At 38.5% G+C, this 23,947-nt stretch overlaps 1 protein-coding gene across 3 annotated transcripts in view; it reads left to right on the plus strand.

Annotated features, from left to right (window-relative positions):
• The first annotated feature begins 1,682 nt into the window (after positions 1-1,682).
• LOC125265406 (insulin receptor substrate 2-B) overlaps positions 1,683-23,947 on the plus strand; it is a 29,193-nt gene continuing 6,928 nt past the window's right edge. The window contains exons 1-2 of one of the 3 annotated variants that reach the window (XM_048185608.1): positions 1,683-5,475; positions 16,753-17,667. In XM_048185608.1, coding sequence (XP_048041565.1) covers positions 2,007-5,475; positions 16,753-16,781 — 3,498 coding nt within the window. In that variant the 5' untranslated portion in view covers positions 1,683-2,006 and the 3' untranslated portion in view covers positions 16,782-17,667. Of the gene's footprint in view, positions 5,476-16,752; positions 17,668-23,947 lie in introns of those variants that run through there. The other 2 variants (XM_048185609.1, XM_048185610.1) reach the window with 2 other exon arrangements.

Below are 23,947 nucleotides of genomic sequence, written 5' to 3' on the forward strand. Positions count from 1 at the left end.
ATATATATATACAGTTGTAAGAAAAAGTATGTGAACCACTTGCAGAATCTGAAAAATTTTAACAAGAGAGATCATACAAAATGCATGTTATTTTTTTGTTTAGTACAGTCCTGAGTAAGATATTTTACATAAAAGATTAAAAGATGTTTACATACAGTCCACAAGAAAAAAAACTACATGCTGAATTTATTCAAATGGCCCCATTCAAAAGTATGTGAAGTATGTGGTATGTATGTGGTTACCTGGATGATCTACGACTGTTTTTGTTTTGTTGTGTGATGGTTATTCATGAGTACCTTGTTTGTTCTGAGCAGTTAAACTGAGCTCTGTTCTTCAGAAAAAATCTCCAGTTCCTGCAGATTCTTCAGTTTTTAAGCATTTTTTGCATATTTGAACCCTTTCCAGCAGTGACTGTATGATTTTGAGATTCATCTTTTCACACTGAGGACAATTGAGGGACTCAAACACAACTATTAAAAAAGGTTCAAACATTCACTGATGCTCCAGAAGAAAACATGATGCATTAAGAGTTGGGGGGTGAAAACTTTTGAACAGGATGAAGATGTCCAATTTTTTCTTATTTTATTGAAATAGCATTGCTTTTCATTTAGTACTGCCCGCCTGAAGCAACAGAAGATACTTGCATGTTTCCCGGTTTTCACCCCCCAACTCTTAGTGCATCGTGTTTCCTTCTGGAGCATTGTGGACTAATAGGACTATATGTAAACATCTTTTATGTAAAATATCTTACTCAGGAGGACAGTACTAAACAAAATTAACATGCATTTTGTATGATCTCTCTTATTTTGTTAAAATTTTTCACATTTTCACAGATTCTGCAAGTGGTTCACATACTTTTTCTTACAACTGTATATATATAATATATATATACATACACATAATAGCATTTATTTATTTGCTTAGTCATATATAGCTATATCATGTCATAACTGAAATTGATAGCAATTTATAAAGGCTAGTAGAAAGTAAGATCATGTATCCATCAATTAGGCATTGATATGTAGTTATGAATCTGCTATTAATCTCTCTGCTTCTGACTTTAACAGTTTTGATTTTTGATATGCAAGATGAAGATGTTATGAGTCTTTCCCACAGAAATGTGAAGCACTGTAAATTTACAAGATCGTTCTCTCAGCACACTTTCAAAACACCTTCAATCGCCAGCAGTCGCTGTAGGCAGTGTAACACGAGCGACTTGCAAGTTAGTACGTTACAAATTCGGACTTCTTTTGTTATATATACCAATCACCGGCAAAATACAACAATAATGGGATAAAATGGTGTATTCATTGGTGTTTGGCAAACATGTAACAAAGGTAACTAGATACAATCGACTGCAGTAAATAGTAAACTAGCTAAAACGCATCACGAAAAGGATAAACAACACCGAGCAACAAGGAACCTTGAACAAACGGCTGTGATAGGACGGATGACCCTTCAATCAGACGCTACAGCCAATGAACGCTCGATATCCTATGACGCAAACTGCTTTGCATCATATCGTTGGACAAAACTCCTATCAATCATCAGACGTCACTTTGCCAGTTCGATGAAACTCCGAGTGAAGCCATTGGTCAGTCACATTGACGTAAAACCGAAACGGCCCATCGTGATTGGCCGCAAAAGCTTTCAATCACACGTTTAGCTCAATCGGGCGCCTCCTCCCACCCACCAGCGAATGACGCACGAGTCATGTGTTGTTTGTGCTGTGCTCCGTAGTGTACACAGGGCGCGAGGAGCAGATTGGTAGCCCGCTAGGAGGATCTACCGATAATAGATCGGGTAAATGTGGTCATGTTGCAGTTGCTGGCATTGAGTTCTAGGAGCATTGGCTGGGATATCTGCTTTTCATGTGGCGGCCGAGAGAAGCGCAACACTGAGAAGAGGGCTGGAGACGCGCGCCGCTTGAGACACGGTTCCCCCCAAACAAACATGGGGTCTCGGTCTAAAAGTATGAGGTAAAGTGACCTTAAATATCTTATCTGATGGCAAATTTCGCGAACTACCAAGACGACAAAGCCACTATGTTGATGCTGGAAACGCAACAGCGGGCTATCGGGACTAAACCTGCAGCTGCAGCGGCGAACGGCGACACCTCTGTCGGGGAACCCCCTTCCGTACTAGATGTCGGCGGCGCTGCTTTTCATCAACAGAGTGATCAACATCAACAGCACCTGGACTCACCGGCGAGGAAAGGGTCCACGTCCTCTCTGAACCGGGCGCACGAGGACTCTGCTGCGAGCAACACACAGGCTACCTCAGCTTCCCCTGCTGTGAACACCAGCTCCGCTGTGTCGGACGAAATTAGGAAGTGCGGCTATCTGAGAAAGCAGAAACATGGCCATAAGAGGTTTTTCGTCTTGCGGGCGTCGAGTCATCTGGGGCCGAGCAGACTGGAATATTACGACAGCGAGAAGAAATTCCGAAACACCCAGCGCTCGAGCGCTGCTGCCGCCGCCGCCTCAGCTGGCGCCTCTCCCCCCAAAAGAGTGATCTATCTCTACCAGTGTTTCACTGTGAATAAAAGGGCGGATTCAAAGAATAAACATCTCATTGCTCTGTATACTAAGGATGAATACTTCGCGATTGTCGCTGAGAATGAGCAGGAGCAGGAGGAGTGGTACCAGGCGCTCAGCGAGCTTATGAGTGAGGAGAAGAGGGGCCACCTGGACGCGGAAGAAATTGACGATGGATATGGTACTGTGACCCCAGGGACTGACTTCAAGGAAGTGTGGCAGGTAAACGTTAAACCAAAGGGCTTGGGACAGACAAAGAATCTAAGTGGTGTGTATAGGCTCTGTCTGTCGGCCAAAAGCATCCACCTGGTGAAGCTGAACTCTGAGACTCCTTGCGTAAACTTGCAGCTGATGAATATCAGACGCTGTGGCCATTCGGAGAGCTTCTTTTTTATTGAGGTTGGCCGCTCTTCTTCAATAGGACCTGGGGAGGTTTGGATGCAGGTGGATGATTCTGTGGTGGCTCAGAACATGCACGAGACCATTCTAGAGACCATGAAAGCGCTGAAGGCATTTGCCGAGTTCAGGCCCAGAAGCAAAAGCCAGTCTTCTGGCACCAACCCGATGGGCTTCATCACCACGCGGCGACATTTGGGCAACCTCCCGCCCAGTCAAACAGGACTCCAGCGGCGCTCTCGGACAGAGTCTGTGGTGGGCACTCCATCTAGTAGGAAGAGCAGTGGAGCGAACGGATATCGATTCCGCACCTCCAGCGAGGGAGAGAGCACGATGAACCGTCCCTTTCGCTCAGTGACAGGTAGCCTTATTCATCTCAACACAGCCCGTGCTAACCTGAGCCGGCAGGAAAGTGGCAGTGGGGCCGGGGCCCGCTACATTCGTGCCCCACCGGGCTCCACTTATCATGCCCGTTCGGCCTCGCTGCCAGTGTCACACTTCCCTTCAACCACCAGTCCGATCAGCATGTCTAGCAGCAGCGGGCATGGCTCTGTGTCAGACACTATCACTCGCCCCTCCAGTGCATCCATTTGTGGATCCCCAAGCGATGGAGGTTTCAACTCATCTGACGAGTATGGCTCCAGCCCTGGGGACTTCCGCTACTTCAGAGTACGCAGCAACACCCCAGACTCCCTGGGAAACACACCACCCATCCGTGAGGAGCACTGCCTCAATGACTACATGGCTATGGGCTGGAATCGCGACGTGTTCGGAACGAGCGCGGCTGAAGCAACCCGAGATGAGAGTGCTGATGAAGATTCACGACCGGGGTCGTTAAGGAGGCGGACCCCCTCCTTCTCCAGGCAGGTTGGGGGCGCTAGTGCTGCTGGAGTAGCTGTTTATCAAAAGATGACCCAGACCACCTTCTCGCTGGACGAGGCTGTGGCTGAGAGTAGCTCTTGGAGCGGCAGTGCCCAGACTGTCTCTACCTCCTCCTCCCTCTGCTCTGACTACAGCTCCAGTTCTGAACACAGCCAGGACCGCCCCCCTAGCCTACGGCCTGCTGATGCACCCAAGGATGATGGGTACATGCCCATGATGGCAGGTGTGCTGCCCTCCACTAGTGATGCAGACTACATGCCTATGCAACCAAATATCCTCCTCTCTGCCTCTCCACAAGTCAGAAGTGCTGCTCTAAATGTTCCCCAGCACATGGACTCTCAAGGCTACATGATGATGCTCCCAGGTAGGAGTGGCGCTACTGACTCCCCCGTCCCTTCCAGCCCTGTCATTAGCAGACTAGCAGAGGGACAGAGAGCCTCTGACTGCCCCAAAAATGCAGAATATATGGATATGTCTCAGAGCAGCTCCACAGCTAATGCTCAAAAGGTTTCCACCGAGAATTATTATGCCTTGACCACTCCTGGTGTCCCCAAGTCCTACAGTCCATATTTCTCCCTTCCTCGCTCATACAAAGCTCCATCCAGAGACCAAGTTGAGCATGATGATTATGTTCCCATGAGTTCCCCAGTGAAACCACTCTACATCTCACCCACAGCCACCCCAGATCGCAGTAGCAGGTGCCCACCTTCTGAGTCCTCTCAGCATAATAGCTTCACGGACCGCCGTGCCATTCGGCCGAACCGTCTTCCCCTGGGAAGGCGAAGTTTGCACGGCTCTCTGCGAGCAGGTGAAGCGGCAGTGCGGCCTTCCAGCCCTGGAGAGTACATAAATATTGAATTTGGGGATCGGCCCACATATTCTGCCTGCCCGTTGTCTGCTGAAGGCTCCCCCTCAACCCTCAGTATTAACCGGGAGCAACGAAAGTCCCCTCTGCCGCAGGACTACATGACTGTCGAGGTGGATGGCCTTCCACCAAAGAGTCGGTCCCCTCGGCCCTCTCTGGTGGCCCCCTGGAATCCTCCTTCATATATCCGGCCCTCCTCATCCTCCCACTGCAGCGGGCTCATGGTGGGTAAACCTGACGACTACACAGAAATGTCCTTTGGCCCTGAGGATGAGTCGAAGAGCCCTACAGCCATGCTTGAGCACCTGTGTGTTCTGGAACAACAGTTTTTCCCCTTCACCCCCCCGACTGAGCCCAAAGTTGTCCGTGCTGATCCCCAGGGCAGGCGGAGACACAGTTCGGAGACCTTTGTCACATCTTCGGAAGCGTCAGGTGGAAGTGGCCCGGACACCAATGGCACCGTACCTAGCAATGGTGGGGCTCAGCAGGTGGGCCGCAACAAGGGACAAAACTTTGACTGCGTTTGGATTGATGGCATGACATCCAGTAGTGATGTAACGCTGGGAACCACATCAGATAGAGCCAATACTCCCTCTGTGAGGTCTGCAAGGACTATAACTGTGGAACACCAGAATGGCCTGAACTACATCGCCCTAGACCTGAGAGACGATCTCCGGCCTGGGAACGCTCATGATGCGCTTCCCTTGCCATCCTCCAGCGCTCCTCCCCCAGAGAACGGTGCCTATGCCAGCATAGATTTAATGAAGTCTGAGGGGCTTACAGCAGCGACTAAAGGTAAGCAATCTTTAACACAACTCTGATAGTTTTTCTTGACAGTCATGTCTTTTAAAATCATGTCTCTTTCCTTTTTGATCAGACTTTCCATCCATGCTGCTTAACGATCTAGAAAAACGTTTGTTCTAAACAATAGTTCAGACTACTACTGAGTAAATTAAAAGGGTTAGTTTACCCAAAAATTTGATATGCTTTATTCATTTACTCACCCTTGTCGCTCCAAACCTGAATTAGTTTCTTTCTTCTGTAAAACACAAAATGTAGTCTTTTTTTTTTTTTTTTTTTTTGTCCATACAATGAAATATTCAAAATATCTTTGTCTTTTTTTCCTTATTTTCTTCTGTTAAAAAAAAGGGAAAAAATGTCAGGTTTGGAATGACATGAGGGTGAGTAAATGAGAATTTGTAATTTTTGGGTGAACTATACAAAACACATCTTTATTGTAATGGCCCTCCTCCTCTTGCCGTCACCTTCCTGTTGCATTCTCTAACTCCTTTGCCCTAAATGTTTCGCGTTTTTTATATCCACTTTGTTTAGGGGCTGCTATGTACTTGGCTGAGTGTGTGTTGCAGCAGGGGGAGTGAGAGAATGCAGCGTTAGTGAGTCAGTGTTCTCAGCAAGCCCTAGATGACTCATTTGTTTATCATAGTTGAAGCAGAGATAGATTTATATGTGTGTGTGAGGAAAAAGGTTGGTTTAAAGCATTTGATAACTTTCTAGCATCTCTCACCCGCTCTCTTTTTCTTATTTTCTTATATCTTTCTTTTTCTCTGGCAAACAGCACTGTTGATGTATGACTCAGGTGATGATACACGGGACACTTTATTTTCAGGCAGCATTGCTGCCAACTATGGCTGCACGATATTGGAAGAAAACTGACAATAGAAAACTGGCAATATTTAGTTTTTCTGCGATTATATATTGTGATATGAAAACAATTTCTCCAGATGACTTGAATAGCTCTATTTGGAAAGAAATAACATGTAGAAAAATGTAGAAAATAATAAGCAAATTACAAGCATAGATAAATACAATAGAACAAATATACAAATTAAACAATGCTTTGTTTTTCATATAAGTCTAACAGTATTCAGGTAGAATAATTTAATTATCAAATGTAAAATAACACTGTATAGTCTTCACTGTATAAATTAAAAATAATTAATCTTTGTTAAAGCTACAAAAGTGATTTTCTCTTTTTGTTGTTTGATTTGTTGAGCATTGTTACAGACAGCAGCTGGAAGTTTAGGCTGCTGTCAGTTTAAGGGCTAATGCACGGATCCAATATAACGATACGCATCTGTTTTCTTTCTCAATTGTTTAGTTCACGTAAACCAGGGGTGTCCAAACTCAGTCCTGGAAAGCCACTGTCTTGCAGTGGACTTGCCTGAATAGACACACCTGTCTGGACATTTATAGTATGCCCAGTAAGACCGTGATCAGCTGTTTCAGTTGTTTAATTGGGGTTGGAGCTGAACTCTGCCTGACAGTGGCCTTCCAGGAGCAGGATGTGACACCCCTGATGTAAACCATAAGCGACTGTGTTTATTAAGATACTAACTGAGATGATAATTTTGCATGTATGTGACCATTCAAGCACCAATAGATGCAGAAGGTAACGAAATTCAGTGTTCGCATGCTGTCTGTGCTGCTCTGTGTTTGTGCACAGAAAACAGTGTGTGAGTTCTGAATTGAGTTCTCTTTTGTGTCTTCTTGTGCTGTAATGGTTAAAAATGGTTGAATGTTTAAAGTGATAGGGCCTAAAACCTGTACAAATGATTAACTTTCATTCTATGATGGTTAAACTGCAATTAATCTGAGAAACATGTGCGTTTATACACTGTATATAGTACATTTGTTTATAACTATATAATTGACTGTTGTCTTTCAAAAGTTAGCATATCATGTCAAAAGTGAACCTCAGTTTTATATATGGATTGCATAATCTCATTGTGTCTGTACATGCCTGCCAGCACAGGTTTGCACAAGACCAGTAACATAAACTATATAATTCCATAACTTTTAACCTGTGTCTATACTTCATGTTGGTCTGGGTGGTTACTAGACTTAACTGGGTTTTTGTATGATAACAGTACTTGCTGTGATATTGTTTGTGAGGGTCAGTTGGATTTGTCTACTTGTTAGTCATGGATGGTTTTTATAAGAGTCATGGATATTACAAAATATGTCTAAAATATGACCCCGCTGCCCCCCCAAATTTTCTTAAACTACTTTTGAGCCCTGCTTTATAGTATGGTTGTTGTTATTATTATTATTATTATTATTATTATTATTAATATTATTATTAGTACTGGCCATTACTATTAGTATCCTTTAGGACCACCAGTGTTTTGCAGACCTCCGTTTGAGAACTGCTGCTCTTTTGGTGCCAGGTGTTGGTACCAAACATGTTGTACAGTTTCATGTTTCAAGCTTGTGCATGTTTTGTTGGCTCATCCACTGGTTTCTTTGATGTAGGCTAATAGTCTAGGCATTTTGCAGCACGGGACATGTGCTGCAGGAAATGCATCAGTGTCGAAAAATGTTGTTCTTAAGCCTGCTGAGTTCATCCACCTGGAGAAACTAGGATTCAGTCCAGCCAGTTGTCTTCCTCTTAATCTCTCTCTCTGCTCTTTTTTGCCACCAAAAGTCTAACACTTCAGTATTACATTTCAGTATTGAACACTTTTTTTTTTTTTTTTTTTTTTTAATATTGTTTTAACTTTTATATTATTTTAATATTTTTTTACTTTTATTGTACCACAGTAGTGCTATGATATTCTTTGAAGTATCTTGGAGAACAATGGTATGTGAATGTGGTAATCATAATCAGTATCAAAGTACTATTTTACTCAGTGGTGTGGAGTTGTATTCTGTGAAGTAGTATTCTGAAATGAGGAGGCAAAGTCCACAGTGCTATTTCATGTAAATTCATGTTCCAGCTACACTTAATATTTTCCAGGTTAAATAAATAAACATTACTTGCACTATCAATAAATTAATAAATAACAAATACACTTCTGTTTTGCCTCCCTTGTCTCAGGGGAAATGCTCCTGATTGTGCTGTATCATGGTCATGACTTTGACATACACATACACTTTGGTTAAGAACTCAAACATTAACAATAATGTTCTATTTATTTTTTTAAACCAAGTATAAATCTAATCAAGCAATTAAGCATTTATACATTTTTTTTTTTTCTAAAATAACTATAAAATCACAGTCTAAGAACAAATGTAATATTATATTTATATTATATAATATAATATTATATGTATGTGTGTATGTGTGTGTGTGTGAGTGTGTATGTATATGTTAATGTTTGAGTGTATATACATAATGTTGTGTTTTTTTTTTTTTTTTTTTTTTTTTCCTATTTAATAGTCAGCTTATTTTCAGATCATCTGTCATCAAGGGCAAGGCTAAACACTGTTCACAGAAACATGTTAATTTCACGAAGCTGATTTTAATGTGACAAAGCTGTGATATCTAAGTGTGTGACTGATTTTTATGCTTTCTTTTTAATTAGTCTTCCCATTAACAGCATTATTTAACTATTCATTCAGATCAGTTTGTGGATGCAGAACATGCATTAAAATGAGAGTCTGGATTTATCATGTGAACATGCACTAGGGTAATCGGAGTACGATGGAGGTATTGCCACCTCTCACATGACTTTTCCCCCATTCATTCTCACTTACCCCCCACCAAACCCACAGCACGCTTTAGGGGGGTCTGTTAAAACTCGAGCTCAGAAAGGCGCTGCCTCCTGTGATGACTTTAATTGTTGTTGTCGCTGTTTGACTGCATCACTTTGGAAAAGTTTGTGATTTATACACGTATAAACTTTTTTTTTTTTAAATGTCATTTCAGAATATTTTCGTTTGTCTGTGTATTTTTGTACTGTGTAATTTTTTTGAGAAGGCACAGTCTCCCTTGTCTCAGGGCAAATATGCTTGGGTTAAGAACTCAATGTTAGCTGAATCTCTTTTTAAACACTGCCGCTCTGAATGATCACACCCCGTTCAATTTGTGAGGGCAAACGTCAGGTATTTCACTTGCACAGATGCACTTAAAAAATGTTTCACATGCGCAAATGGTAACTCTTGCACACAAATGCGAGTGTTGTGCTTGTATTGTAGAGCCCTGGCCATGGTACTTAAGTACTCCCGACTTTCTCTCCTAATTAATCTCACTCCATTTGTCTGTCTATATTTCTTTTTCTCTATTTCTGAATTTCTTTCATAAAGTAATAGAGGTCAACTGATAGTGGATTTTACTGATAACAATAACGAAGTTGGGCAATAAAATTGGATTTAAATTGGATCCTGAATGAAAACAAACATAACACTTCAAGTACAAACCCGATTCCAAAAAAGTTGGGACACTACAAATTGTGAATAAAAACAGAATGCAATGATGTGGAGTTTCAAATTTCAATATTTTATTCAGAATACAACATAAATGACATATCAAATGTTTAAACTGAGAAAATGTATCATTTTAAGGGAAAAATAAGTTAAGATTTTAAATTTCATGGCATCAACACATCTCAAAAAAGTTGGGACAAGGCCATGTTTACCACTGTGTGGCACCCCCTCTTCTTTTTATAACAGTCTGCAAATGTCTGGGGACTGAGGAGACAAGTTGCTCAAGTTTAGGAATAGGAATGTTGTCCCATTCTTGTCTAATACAGGCTTCTAGTTGCTCAACTGTCTTAGGTCTTCTTTGTCGCATCTTCCTCTTTATGATGCGCCAAATGTTTTTTATGGGTGAAAGATCTGGACTGCAGGCTGGCCATTTCAGTACCCGGATCCTTCTACGCAGCCATGATGTAATTGATGCAGTATGTGGTCTGGCATTGTCATGTTGGAAAATGCAAGGTCTTCCCTGAAAGAGACGACGTCTGGATGGGAGCATATGTTGTTTTAGAACTTGGATATACCTTTCAGCATTGATGGTGCCTTTCCAGATGTGTAAGCTGCCCATGCCACACACACTCATGCAACCCCATACCATCAGAGATGCAGGCTTCTGAACTGAGCGCTGATAACAACTTGGGTTGTCCTTGTCCTCTTTAGTCCGGATGACACTGCATCCCATTTTTCCAAAAAGAACTTCAAATTTTGATTCGTCTGACCACAGAACAGTTTTCCACTTTGCCGCCGTCCATTTTAAATGAGCCTTGGTCCAGAGAAAACACCTGCGCTTCTGGATCATGTTTAGATATGCTTCTTTTTTGACCTATAGAGTTTTAGCTGGCAACGGTGAATGGCACGGTGGATTGTGTTCACCGACAATGCTTTCTGGAAGTATTCCTGAGCCCATGTTGTGATTTCCATTACAGTAGCATTCCTGTATGTGATGCAGTGCCGTTTAAGGGCTCGAAGATCACGGGCATCCAGTATGGTTTTCCGGCCTTGACCCTTACGCACAGAGATTGTTCCAGATTCTCTGAATCTTTGGATGATATTATGCACTGTAGATGATGATAACTTCAAACTCTTAGCAGTTTTTCTCGGAGAAACTCCTTTCTGATATTGCTCCACTATTTTTCTCCGCAGCATTGGGGGAACTGGTGATCCTCTGCCCATCTTGTCTTCTGAGAGACACTGCCACTCTGAGAGGCTCTTTTTATACCCAATCACGTTGCCAATTGACCTGATAAGTTGCAAATTGGTCCTCCAGCTGTTCCTTATATGTACATTTAACTTTTCCGGCCTCTTATTGCTACCTGTCCCAACTTTTTTGGAATGTGTAGCTCTCATGAAATCCAAAATGAGCCAATATTTGGCATGACATTTCAAAAATGCACTGTACTTTTTAAATGAAATAAATAAATGTTAATCTCGGTTTATTAAAAAATGCACAATAATCAAAGTCATCCACATTAACAATGATTTGGGACAAATACCAAGTCAAATAACGATCTGGGAGCGGTGTGTGTACACTTGAAGCAATGTGTTCGAATTTTAAAGAGCTGAAATCAGATGGGTTTCTGATCTGTTTTTACGTTTCTGTCAGCTGCATAAACACATCAGTTTGCTGGCTAACGAATGCATAAAATTAACCAGCTGGATATAAACTAATGCAAATAGATGGTAACAATTGTGCCATTAAACATTTGGGTCAGACTTGTGTTTTTTTTTTTGTCACATTGTTTCAACCGCTTGAGGTACTAATGTTAGCGTCCTCTCAGCCTTTATGGCAAACATACTGCTGTTCTTTCTCTACTAATGCAGCATCTCAACAAATAATTATTGTAATGATATTTTAAAAAATTCAATTTATAATATGGAAACATACTGTAGTGTACTGTATACATAATATTTCGTTGTCTGTTTTAAATCCACATCTGAAGTGTACCGCTCTGTTCAGCCTACAGTCTCGTGTGTCAAAACAAACTCCAGCAATCGGTTATCGTAACCGGCAAAACCGTTCATCAACCGATCAGTCACCCCATTAGTGTTGAGGAATACTCAACCACAGCAGCAGCTCAAATCAGCCCCTGACTGACCAAATCAAAACAAAGACCTTATCCATCGTTATTATTACTGGTGGTGCTGTAAGCAGTTTTTAAATGCATTCAATGCCCATACCACCTGGCAGATATCTCTAAAATGGGCGTCATGAGGAATCACACCTGTCTCTGTGACAGCTCTAGATCGGGCAAACCGCAAAAAAGAGTCAAGGGAGTGGCCTGCTGTTTTTTCTTTTGCCAATAAGAAACACTCTAAAACATTGTGCAAGTTAAGGTTTACAGAGATGTCTTTGCAGGTAGGGTTTTGGACGGAGGTTGTTGAAGTTAGCAAAACAGTGCAACTTAGCGAAATGGCTAAAATTGCTTGCAGCACATTTTAACCTCAAGTAAAATTTAGTCTAAATACATTTTATTCTGACGTTGTGGGTAGGTCAACTGTGTTTGGCACTGGTATGCTAATAAAGTAATGTTTTGGCTATGCTGGTACCAGGGCCTGTCTGAATATGCGGTATGCGCGCTCTTTGTGGTGTTGGAATGTAAATTAGCGAGTGCATAGACAGGAATGCGTTTTAATCACAACACATAGCGCTTTTCAGAGCTCTCTCTGGGACTATCACACATCACGAGGTAAACAGCCAAGGTAGCAGAGAACAGGACAGTTTGTTCTGTACTAAATTGTCACGGATCCTCCAAATGAGCGGAGAAATGTTTGAAATGGTTATTTTGGTCTCTGCTGCATATCTAATGTAGTCTTGTCTGATCCTAGGCTGCTTTTCAGTGTAAAGCCTCGTTCTGTTCATTTCCATTGCAAAATGTACTGTAATGGGACCATGTTACAATGAAGCTTTCAGATTATATTATAACATATTATATTATTATTATTTATATGATTCTTATGAGCACTTATGAATACCATGATCAAGGATGTGACCCCCACAGTTTGTGAACCTTTATGAAAATTACTTATATTGTCTATATTGCTGCTGGAGCTACAGTAATGTCTGCCCCATCTCATAAATGTGCATATATGGCTGATACATAAGGTTATTAGTGATAGTTGCAACACTGTAACTATTATTTTATCTATTATTTTACTAATTATTTTGCAGTGAGCTGAATTGATCATATTTGAATATATTTGGATCTGATTTAAAAGATTTTTAAACTTTGTTGGAAATCTCAGAAGCAAAGACCAGGAGACTTTGGGATATCTTTCAAGCAGAAGTTAGTCTTCATTGAGAAACGTGCTGTGCGTTGTTGTAGTCATCCAAGCCTAAATAAGGCAGTGTACATGAAGTTTGTATACATTTTAGGGGGCAGTGCTTAGGGATAGAGACAAAGCACCTGGGAGACGGCCTTAAACAAAGCATGCAAATGAAGTATTCAGGTATAGGAACCCGTCCCAGACTCTAGAGTGCTGCATGTCCTAATCCAATCAGCATACCTATTCAAAGAAAGGGACAGGGGCTCCAAGAGCCATTAACGACAAAAGGTGAGAATCTCAGTAATCTGATTCATTAGACATTCAATAAAGAGAACAGGAAGTGGCAGAAAAACTCTTGCTGGAAACTTTGCTAAACAGAATCATTCATCTGATGTTGTCATCTTTACCTATAAAATGCTAAATACAATGTACTTCACCTTAGTATTTCATGTGGGGTTATGTCAGGACGTAGGATCATCAGATTCTTAAATTTGTAATCCCACAACTCCATATTACTACATGTACTTGATCGACTCTCTAATTGAGGTACAGTATTACTACCTAATTACAGGCACAGTTTTGGTTTTCAGTTTTGAAATCAGTTTTGAAATGTGTTATTAGCAGGTGGCCATGATTAGTTTGTCCTGTGAGTGAAAATACTAGTGTCTACAGAAATACTAATGTCTATCTACAGAATTATGTACAAATGTGAACCCTGTGAAATGAATCCGTATAGTAGAAAATATATAGTATAAAACTGTTTTTGAAGTCTTCAGCTCATGCACTGACTCGTACACTTAAAACGTATTTCTTTACGTTTTTGCACTCATATTTTTAAAGTAAATTTCACATGTATGGAATTAAGTTATGTTAAATTAACAAAAAGAATAAGTAAATGTAACTTGGCCAATTAGAATTTGAGTAATTTCTACTCACTCATTTGAAGTTTACTTTGCGATACTCCATTTCAAGTGCAATTTACTCACTCTTTGTTTATAAATTTTACTCAAACAATGTAGCACTGTATTAAGACGTGCTTTAAAAGTTTATGGTTTACTTGCAAAGTGTAACAAGAAATCTTTGTTGTTTATTCAAATGTTTCTAAGACAACACATCTAGATTGTCCAGATGTCACAAAACGGCAAGTTGCTAAACTTAACAACTAAACATAACATTGTAAACATAACAAACAATTCCAAGTAAAAGATACTTATTAGTTCAAGCTTTAATTTCTACAAACTTGAATTGAGTACTAATATAGAATTTACTTAAAAAAAAAAATTCTTGCCTATAGAAATTTACATTTGTGTTTTTCTGTAGTATTTACTTCAAGCAAAGCATTCACTGCACTCTCCCAGCTAATCAGGGGCTGAGACCTATTTATCAATATATGAATACAAAAAAGGTCTGCAGTCTGAAGCACTTTAATCACGGTACACAGGAGATAAGATGACAAACATTTCGGCTCTTCACCTTCATCAGTCGAACAATTTCGCTTTCAGTAATAATATAGAAAATGCACTACAAATCCTCAGGTGATCATGATCATAATTAAAGCAATCCGTCCATCTGAAACAACAAATCAGTTAAAGACAATACTAGGAATAATCACACATCTGGCAAAAAAAACAAAAACACAACAACGACCACATGAAAGAGATAACTCTGAAAAACAGAAAAAAAAGTAAATAAATAAATAAATAATTGTGAACAATAACACATCAGGCAAAATTGTCGTTCATAAACATTGTACCCCCCCAAAAATTTTTTTTTAATAAAAACGAGATCATAATCTGAAGAAAAATGGTTAATAGAACAAGAATTCAAATGTTTAATCATCACCCAGTTGTTCCAGTGCTTTATGCATTACCAAAAATACATAAATCGACCATAGATCCTCCTTATCGACCTATAGTCTCTGGTATTGGTTCACTTACTGAAAAGCTATCTGAATTTATAGATTTTCATTTACAGCCATTGGTGAAACGATTACCGTCCTATCTAAGAGACACAACAGATTTTTTTAAACAAATTAAAATTGCATTCAAATTTAGATGACCAAGATTGGCTAGTAACATTGGATCTGTCATCTTTATACACCTCGATTCCACACAAAGAAGGGTTGGAAGCTTTGGACTTTTTTCTAAGAACTCTTAAAAATTTAACTTTACCCATACAATTTATTTTGGATTTAACTGAATTCATATTAACCTAAAGTTTGAAAAAGATTATTATCTTCAAACACAAGGTACTGCTATGGGCACCCCATTAGCACCAAGTTACGCAAATCTCTTTATGGGTAAATTCGAATTAGATTTTATTTATAATGGCAACCCTTTAGGGCACTGCATCAAGTACTGGGGAAGGTACATTGATGATTGTTTTCTCATTTGGAGATGAAGTGAAGAGGAGCTGCATAATTTTGTTTTGATCTCTTTTTTTTGATGTTTTGATATCCAAAATCAACAATAATGTCTCCACCACGGTATTTTGAAATCCAACAGATAAGAATACTTTACTTTCCACTGATAGTCGTCATCCGTTACCGTTGAAAAAAGGTTTAACTTTAAGCCAGCTCTATAGATTAAGACGCATTTGCGCTTCAGAAGAAGAATTTGATGAACGATCTGAAATTCTCAGCAATTGTTTTAGCTCAAGAGGATACTCACGTTCGATAAAGTTAAAAATTCCTAAAGATGTCAATTATTAAATAACGACCAAAGAAAAAAAAAGCAATTTTCAATAAATTATATTCTTATTTATACTAAACAAAGTTGCCAGATAAAATCCATTGTTAATAAATACTGGTTTATTCTGGCTTCAGATCCGTCATTACAAGACGTTTTTAAACATCCTCCAATGTTTACTTATAAGAGATCTCAAAATTTGTCAAACATGTTAGTCAGATCAGATGTCATGTGATGACAAAAAAGCATACATATAAGGTTGTTTTCCATTTCAAAATTGTACATCATGTTCTTCAATTTTAAAATGCACAAGTTTCACGTGCTCTTCCACACAAAGAGTATTTCATATAAAATCATGTATAACATGTTCAAGTAAGAATGTGATTTACCTACTCCAGTGGCCATGTCCATTGGTATATGTTGGGAAAACATCAAGACCTTTGAGGGTTCGAGTAAGTGAACATAAATCAGCCATTCGCAAACATGACGTAACCTCTCCGATTGCTAGACATTTAATTGAATTTAATCACCGTATTGAACAACTCGCTTGTATAGGTATTGAGAAGGTAATGAATTCCCGCCGTGGTGGTGACATTGGTAATAAACTCTTGAGAAGAGAAGCTCTTTGGATGTTTAATTTAAAAACCATGTCTCCTGTAGGTTTAAATGAAGATTATGATCTTTCTTGGTTTTTACGAACGGCAATTTGGCCTGATATTTGCCCAATATTTTTTTTTATTATTATTATTTTTTCTTATTTGATGGAGCTATTCTGAAATCCTGGGTATTATTTCTCTGTTTTTCAGAGTTATGTCTTTCATGTGGTTGATTATTTTTATTTTTTATTTTTTTGCCAGATGTGATTATTCCTAGTTTTGTCTTTAATTGTGATTTGTTGTTTCAGATGGACTTAAACTGGAGTCTGTGGACTGATTATCTGATTGCTTTAATTATGATTATGATCACCTGAGGATTTGTAGTGCATATTCTATATTATTATTGAGAGTGAGTGAAATTGTTACACTGATGAAAATAAAGAGCCGAAACGTTTGTCATCTTATCTTATGTATACCATGATTAAAGTGCTTCAGAGTGCAGACCTTTTTTGTATTCTTGTAGTATTTACTTCACCACAAATTCTTTTTTTTATCAGTGTGGAAGTGAAGTTTTTTTTAAAGTACTAATATTTCTTTGTTTACAGTGTTTTTTTTTTGTTTTGTTTTTTTTAATGAGTTAATTACTGTAAGCACTTTTTGGATGTAAAAAAAAAAGTCTAAAACTTTAATGTATGCATAAAGTGTAGGTTTGTGTAGGGAGATCTCAGTCTTAGCTGTGCTGGGCTAAAGTCCTGCTCAAGAGGCATCATGCTCTTCTGTACATCACATATGCCTATATTTACAGCGTTATTTTGAGAACCTACCTTATTTACGACCATGGCATGTGCTGAACACTATTGCTCTTATTGCAGGAAATGAGGACTGCAGGTAACAGGATCCTTTTTCCTGTGTTAAATTCTGTTCAACCACACAAATTCACTTTACAAAGCATATGAGAGAATGAGAAAAACTATATGCAGACTTAATTGTATAAAAATTACTTTTTATCATCTTTTTTTTATTTGCTACGGCCTAAACATAAGAGAAACACTCTTGTCAGAATGTGATTTTTAACCAGACAAATTCTTTATTTTTGTTTTCTATAAAACAGAAGGTAGGTCCTTACAGGTAGGTAAGGAATTTTGGTAACGCTTTACAATAAAGTTCATTATTTAAACATTAGTTAATGTATTAACTAACATGAACTAACCATGAGCAATACATTCGTTACTGTATTTACTAATCTTCGTTAACGTTAGTTAATGAAAATACAGCTGTTCATAGTTTGTTCATGTTAGTTAACAGTGCATTAACTAATGTTAACAAGATTTTAATAATGTATTAGTAAATGCTGAAATTAACATTAACAAAGATAATAAATGCTGTATAAGTGCAGTTCATTATTAGTTCATGTTAAATAATGTAGTTAACAAATGAACCTTATTGTAATTTTTTGAAGTACTCAATCTTTTAATAATTTAATTCAGAAAGGACACATTACATTGACCAAAAGAGACATTTCTAATGATAGAGATTTCTATTTCAGCAAAATGCTTTATATCCATCAAAGAATCCTAAAAAATATTAAAAAAATATACAAAAATATTATGCAGCACAATTGTTTTCAACATTGCATCGATAATTATATTACATTGAAAACTATGTGACACTGAAGACTGGAGTAATCACAGGAATAAGTTACATATTAAAATATATTAAAATTTAAAAGTTATTTTAAATTTGAATAATATTTCACTATTATTGTTTTATAATCTTTTAACCCTAAACTATTGAACAGAAGTGTACACTCTTCTGATTTAGATCAATTATTCATACTAGGGATACAGCATATTTTAAAAATCAACTGGTCAATGAGACTGAGCGGTTTTAAAGAAGTCCTATATAATTAGGCTGGTTTGGGGTTCACCTGACCACAATTGCATGCAGTTTTTGGGGATGATTTTGAGGTGACGTATTGCTGAGGACCAATATTGTTTGTCAGTGATCGTGGATGAGTCTTAGAGTTCAGCATTTCGAGTTCAACCCCCATTAGTTTACTGGTATACTAAGTTACTGATCTACGTTGAGACAGACTGAAACTTTGACCCTATATACAAGCAAACAAGTTTCCCCTCCCTAAAGAGACCTTCACCCCATGTTTGTGTGCACAATGATTAGTAGATCCATGATGATTTCCTTTAACTACACACATATACACATGCATGAACAAACACACCTAAGCCTTGCATATCGACCTTTTAAACATTTTGTCAATGATTCTAATGTGTTCAGGGCAAATTAGGAGGCATAGGGCAGTGGTGGATTGCAGCGCATGAGTGCGTGATGAGGTGTTCTGTCGAGTACTACACAAGCTATCACATGAGCTTTTTAAAAACCTATGGACCAAATTAGGGTTGAGAGATGACAGGAATGTTTTGGTCCAGAACATAGTGTGCTGAACTTGAGTCTTATGCATACACACACAGTCACAAAGATTCTTCCTGCTCAATTATTGTTTTTATGACTTATAGGATATTACTATACAATAAACACTGGTCGAGTGTGTTCTGTTTACATCAAAGGTGAATCAGAGCCTGCCTAGCAACCACATCATAAACCCTTGTGCGAGCAGCTCATCTGTCCTGTCTGTGTCTTTCTCATTCTCTCTATATTTATCTGTGTCTCTCTCACTCGCTTCACATAGATTCGGCTTCAGTCAGTGTATGTGTAACATACCTCAGTCCAGCATCAGTGTAGCAAAATACAAAGTTGAACTTGTAACTTAATATGGATGCCTGATTTGGCCAAAAAATCATAATGGGAAATAATGATATAATAATATTAACGTTAATGCTAAAAATAACAACACAAAAGCCTTCTATTTTAAATAAATGCTGTTCTTTTGAACTATGTAATTATCTAAATATTAGTTTTTATTGATAAGAAATGTTTCTTGAGCAGCAAATCAGCATATTAGAATGATTTCTGAAGGATCATGTGACACTGAAGACTGGAGTAACGATGCTGTAAAATCAGCTTTGTCATAATTACTTTTTAACATTTTCAAATAGAAAACAGTGCGTTTGTAACATTTCACAACAAAATTGTAATACAGTTTACTTTACAAACAATATTACTTTTATGTCACTGTTTTACTGCTTTTTTGATCAAATAAATGCAGCCCTTGTGGGAGTGTAAGAGACTTTATAAAATAGTACCAACCCCAAAACTTTTGAACAATAATATACATTAATAGACAATACAGTTACACATTACATAAAGAGATACATATTGCAAAGATGCATCCACCTTTTATAACTTACAGTTAGGTTAATTTATCTGCCTTTCTCATATTTTATGACTGTTTCCTGGGATAGGTGGCTTAGACAAGCTTAAGTCCCACCCAGTGTCCTCTCATATCATGAATTTTGTGGCCGGTCGTCATGGTGAAACAGAGTGCCCTGCAGCAGTTTAGCTGTTTTCATTTAGAGAACTTTCCACAGAAGGTGTTATAGCGTGCGTGTGTGTGTTTGGCACATTCAGGATGGCTGTGATTGGTGTTAGTGGGTCATTCCTGTCAAGGTGAGGTGCTTCAGTGTCTTAATCACATGATACGTCTCTCTGTGCCAGTGCAGTCCTACTGGACGATTGACGTCCACCCTTCATAAGTTCATCTACTTGTGAAAGAAGTCTTCTCTGTCATTGGCTGGCAGAACAGCACCTTAAATAGGCTGGAGCAGCAGTGGTTTGACCATTGTTCCCCCTATGGTGCCAGTCTGCTCTTGCATTGCATTATAACATGCTTATGATGTGTGAGTGGTGTTTTGGAGTTTGGTGCCCATGCTAATGTCATTCAGTTTTTAGGACCATTAGAGAAGATGGCTGGCTCAGACCTATTTCAGGAAGGGTGGTTAATATATAATAGGGCTGGAATGACATATCAATGTAATTGATCACATTGTTTGTGTAAATTAGTCGATTTGCGTGGAATGCGTCGATTCGTAGTGCTGTTTTATGTTTCCCAATGATGGCGGCTCCTGGACATGCTGAAAATCAGCTGTTATTACAAAAATATTGAGCCAGGGGAGTGTGGGATTTTTTTTTTAAACGGAGACAGAATAAAACTGAAATGAAATACCACAGTAACATCTATAAAAGAAAACATCTCAGGACTCTCCTACCTCAAAACGACGAGACTGAAGCGCAAGTATTTGAACTGTTACAGTGAATTTTTACACGGCACTATAATACGGTTGTCAGTCCTATATTTTGTGCTTAATATGGCTGCGTTCTTATAGCGTTCTGTATTTTTTTTTTTTTTTTTTTTACGAGCTGCCGTGGGTGCAAGGCATGACTCAAACGTTCTCGCTGCGAACTGATTACAAAGCATTTAACGCTATTGTTGGTTATTTAAAATATCTAGTGGATGAACTCATGACTCAATTGGACTCCTTTATTTAACTATGTGCTGTTAATCATGGTAAAACTTCATGGTTTTTTGGACACCGTCATGTTTGATACTTTTTGCTTTCCGTTGGTTAGTTAAGGCTGATTTTTACTCGACAAGTCTGCAAGTTCACTTGGGTGCACGCAGAAAAAATCCGTCATCGCGGCATTGGCAGTAGTGCACATTGAGTGCGTTCGACCCTATTTCACGTGGCGGTTTGCACTGCATGTTTTGTAACTTTCCGGGCAGCTCTACTTCTGAAGATTCGCGACTTCAAGGCGAATCTGGCCGAGCGTATATGTCTGTACCAGCACCCAGTTTGCACTTGTCTAAATTAATTTCTTAAATTTACAAAATGAAAAGCCCTTTTGATGAAAATTTTCATTTAGTTGTATACATATGTCCTCATATCCATATATTTTGTTCTAATGTCACAAGTAGAGATCGACCGATATATCGATTCACCGATATTTTCCCCGATATTTAAGCATATTACCATAATCGGATATCGGTTTTGTAATATCGGATTTACAGATAAACGCCTCCATCTTGTGGGTGTTTTGAGAACATGTTGGAAATAAAAGCGCTGAATTTAATTCTCTCTCTGTTGTCTGTGCTCGTCTCGTGAAGTCGTCTGTATTTTGCTGTTCACTCAGCGGGTCGATGCTCCAGCACGGCCACCGCATGTAACTTTTAACAAGATTCACTTGTTTAAAACACCGTAATTATATAAACATTTACTAAATAACCATTAATTCACTAATAAATATCCAAGTAAACAACTCTGTGGAAATTATCTAGCGAGCGATCACAGTTTGAGTATAGTTCTGTGTAAATGCATAGATAAACAGCGCTTTGTCAGCAGATATTTTTATAATCTAGAACGACAAAAACATTATTAATAATTCTGATATAACATACCAGCTGAGAAATGCAATAAAATTTGATGTTTTGTTTATTTTCCAATATTCCACAGAATATTTTTCAGTTATTTAACATTATCCATAGTATAAATCTATTAAAACTGTAGTTTAAAATGAAGTATTAACATTAGTGTTGCTGCTGATGCTTTTTAGAAATTAAAATGTATTTTTGTAATATGAAGATTAAAATGAACATAAAAGACTACTAATTTCCAACAAAAACAGTTTAGTAACAGTGCACTTTATTTTTTGCACTTTTCTTAGACCCCTCTATTTATTGGTGTATAAATAAGATTTGTTTTGTTTTTTATGCAAGGAGGGAGTGATTGTTATAAATAAAATGGTTTGTTCAGTTCAGTGTTGTTGTAATCGTGTCAAAAACAGAAGTATAACAGTAAATAAATTTTGGTTCTGCATATCGGTTATCGTGCACGTAAACACAAATTATCGGTATTGGTTCTAAAAAATCAATATCGGTCTATCAATAGTCACAAGTAATAATCTCAAGGTTTACTGGGTTTTACATGATTCTTTTGTGGATTTTACACTATTCTTAAAAGTATAAAGTATAGTATAAATCAGGCTTTAGTCAGTTGCGGTTGCAGAATGCAGTTGTGTTTTCAGCTGTTTGATCATAAAGCTGTATGAACATATTCAAGTCGCTACTTTAATCTCCTCAATGAACAAAACATTTTAGGATTTAAATCAATAGGTTAATCGATTGAAAAATAATATCGTTAGTTCCAGCCCTAATATTTAACATTTGGCCAACCCAAACTGGACATCCTCAGACTTAAAATGGCCACCTTAATCTTGTGTGTGTGTGTGTGTGTGTGTGTAGGCACTAGGCAGGAGTGGTGATGAGGGTGTGGTTGTTGCTGTGGGGTATGCACCAAAGTCAGGAGGAACTCTGGGACCTTTGGTTCCCCATTGGACCTGCCCTTGAACAATGAACCAGTGGCATTCCTGCCGCTCCAGACGCCGCTTTGCGGAGAGCACAAAGCGGCGGCATTGTGCCTCCACCACCATTGTTGGGTCAGACAAAGCCCTTTATCAAAGGCACTGTTTGTGTGCACCAGGGTCAAAGCAGGCCACTGTACGACCCCACTGCTCACCAGAGCCGTAACGGGATAGAGAGGGCAATGACAGGTGAAGGGCACGTGATGTTTAGATGGGACAGGTAGGACATAGTAAGACTGAGTAGACTGAGTATGAAATGTTGCTCTCTTCTTGAATTTTCCCAAAATGTGTAATACTAAAGCCGGGCACACATTTAACGACTAGCTAAAACATTTTAAGACTGTGCTCAACACACAGTGATTGTTTCCTGCGACTGAAGCAGATTTAAATACTTACACATGGGATTTGAACACCGACTGTAAACGCAACTGGCTCTGACTGGACGTGTTTGAGCGCGATCAGTCACAAGTACAAATTTACATTCATAATCAGCCCGTGTGTCCTCGGCTTAAGGCAACTTCTTCCGTATGTAACTTAAAGGGCAAAAGATTTTCGGTGAAGTAGGGTTTTCTTTGCCATCACTTCTTCAGATTTTTCGAATATATGTGGCTTCTTCTTCTAGTTTCTCAAACAACCAATGTAATAAATATTCTGCACAATCACTATTAGTTGATCCATTGAGACACACAGTATATTGGATATACTTAACAATATGCACAATATGGTTTGTGGTTGGTACTTTTTTGTTTTTAAAATAAATATCTTATGTTCACCAAGGCTTAATTTATTTGTTTAAAAATGTAGTAGTATGCAGTATTGTGAAATATTATCAAAATTTAAAATAACTTTTTTTTTTTTTAAACTAAAAATTTAATCTAATGTATACTTGCTCAAGAACAGTGTTAATTATATTTAGCTCCAAAGCCTTTTTTCCTAAATTTTATTCATTTTGGGCTTTATTTTAAAATCTATTGACTGTTTAATTAAAGGTTGTTGTTGCTCTGCTATCAAAATGACTAATTATTATTAGTGAAACAAGTCCACATACGTTTGCTGTGACCGTATTTAGCATCCCTTTTGCCTTCTTGATAAGCAAACTGTCGTCTTTGTGGATTCTCCTTTCGTCATGATGAAACCGAGCACCCTGCTACACCAAAGGTGATCCTAATGACA

The sequence above is a fragment of the Megalobrama amblycephala genome, linkage group LG3 (genome assembly GCF_018812025.1).
Source record: "Megalobrama amblycephala isolate DHTTF-2021 linkage group LG3, ASM1881202v1, whole genome shotgun sequence".
Taxonomy (NCBI): domain Eukaryota; kingdom Metazoa; phylum Chordata; class Actinopteri; order Cypriniformes; family Xenocyprididae; genus Megalobrama; species Megalobrama amblycephala.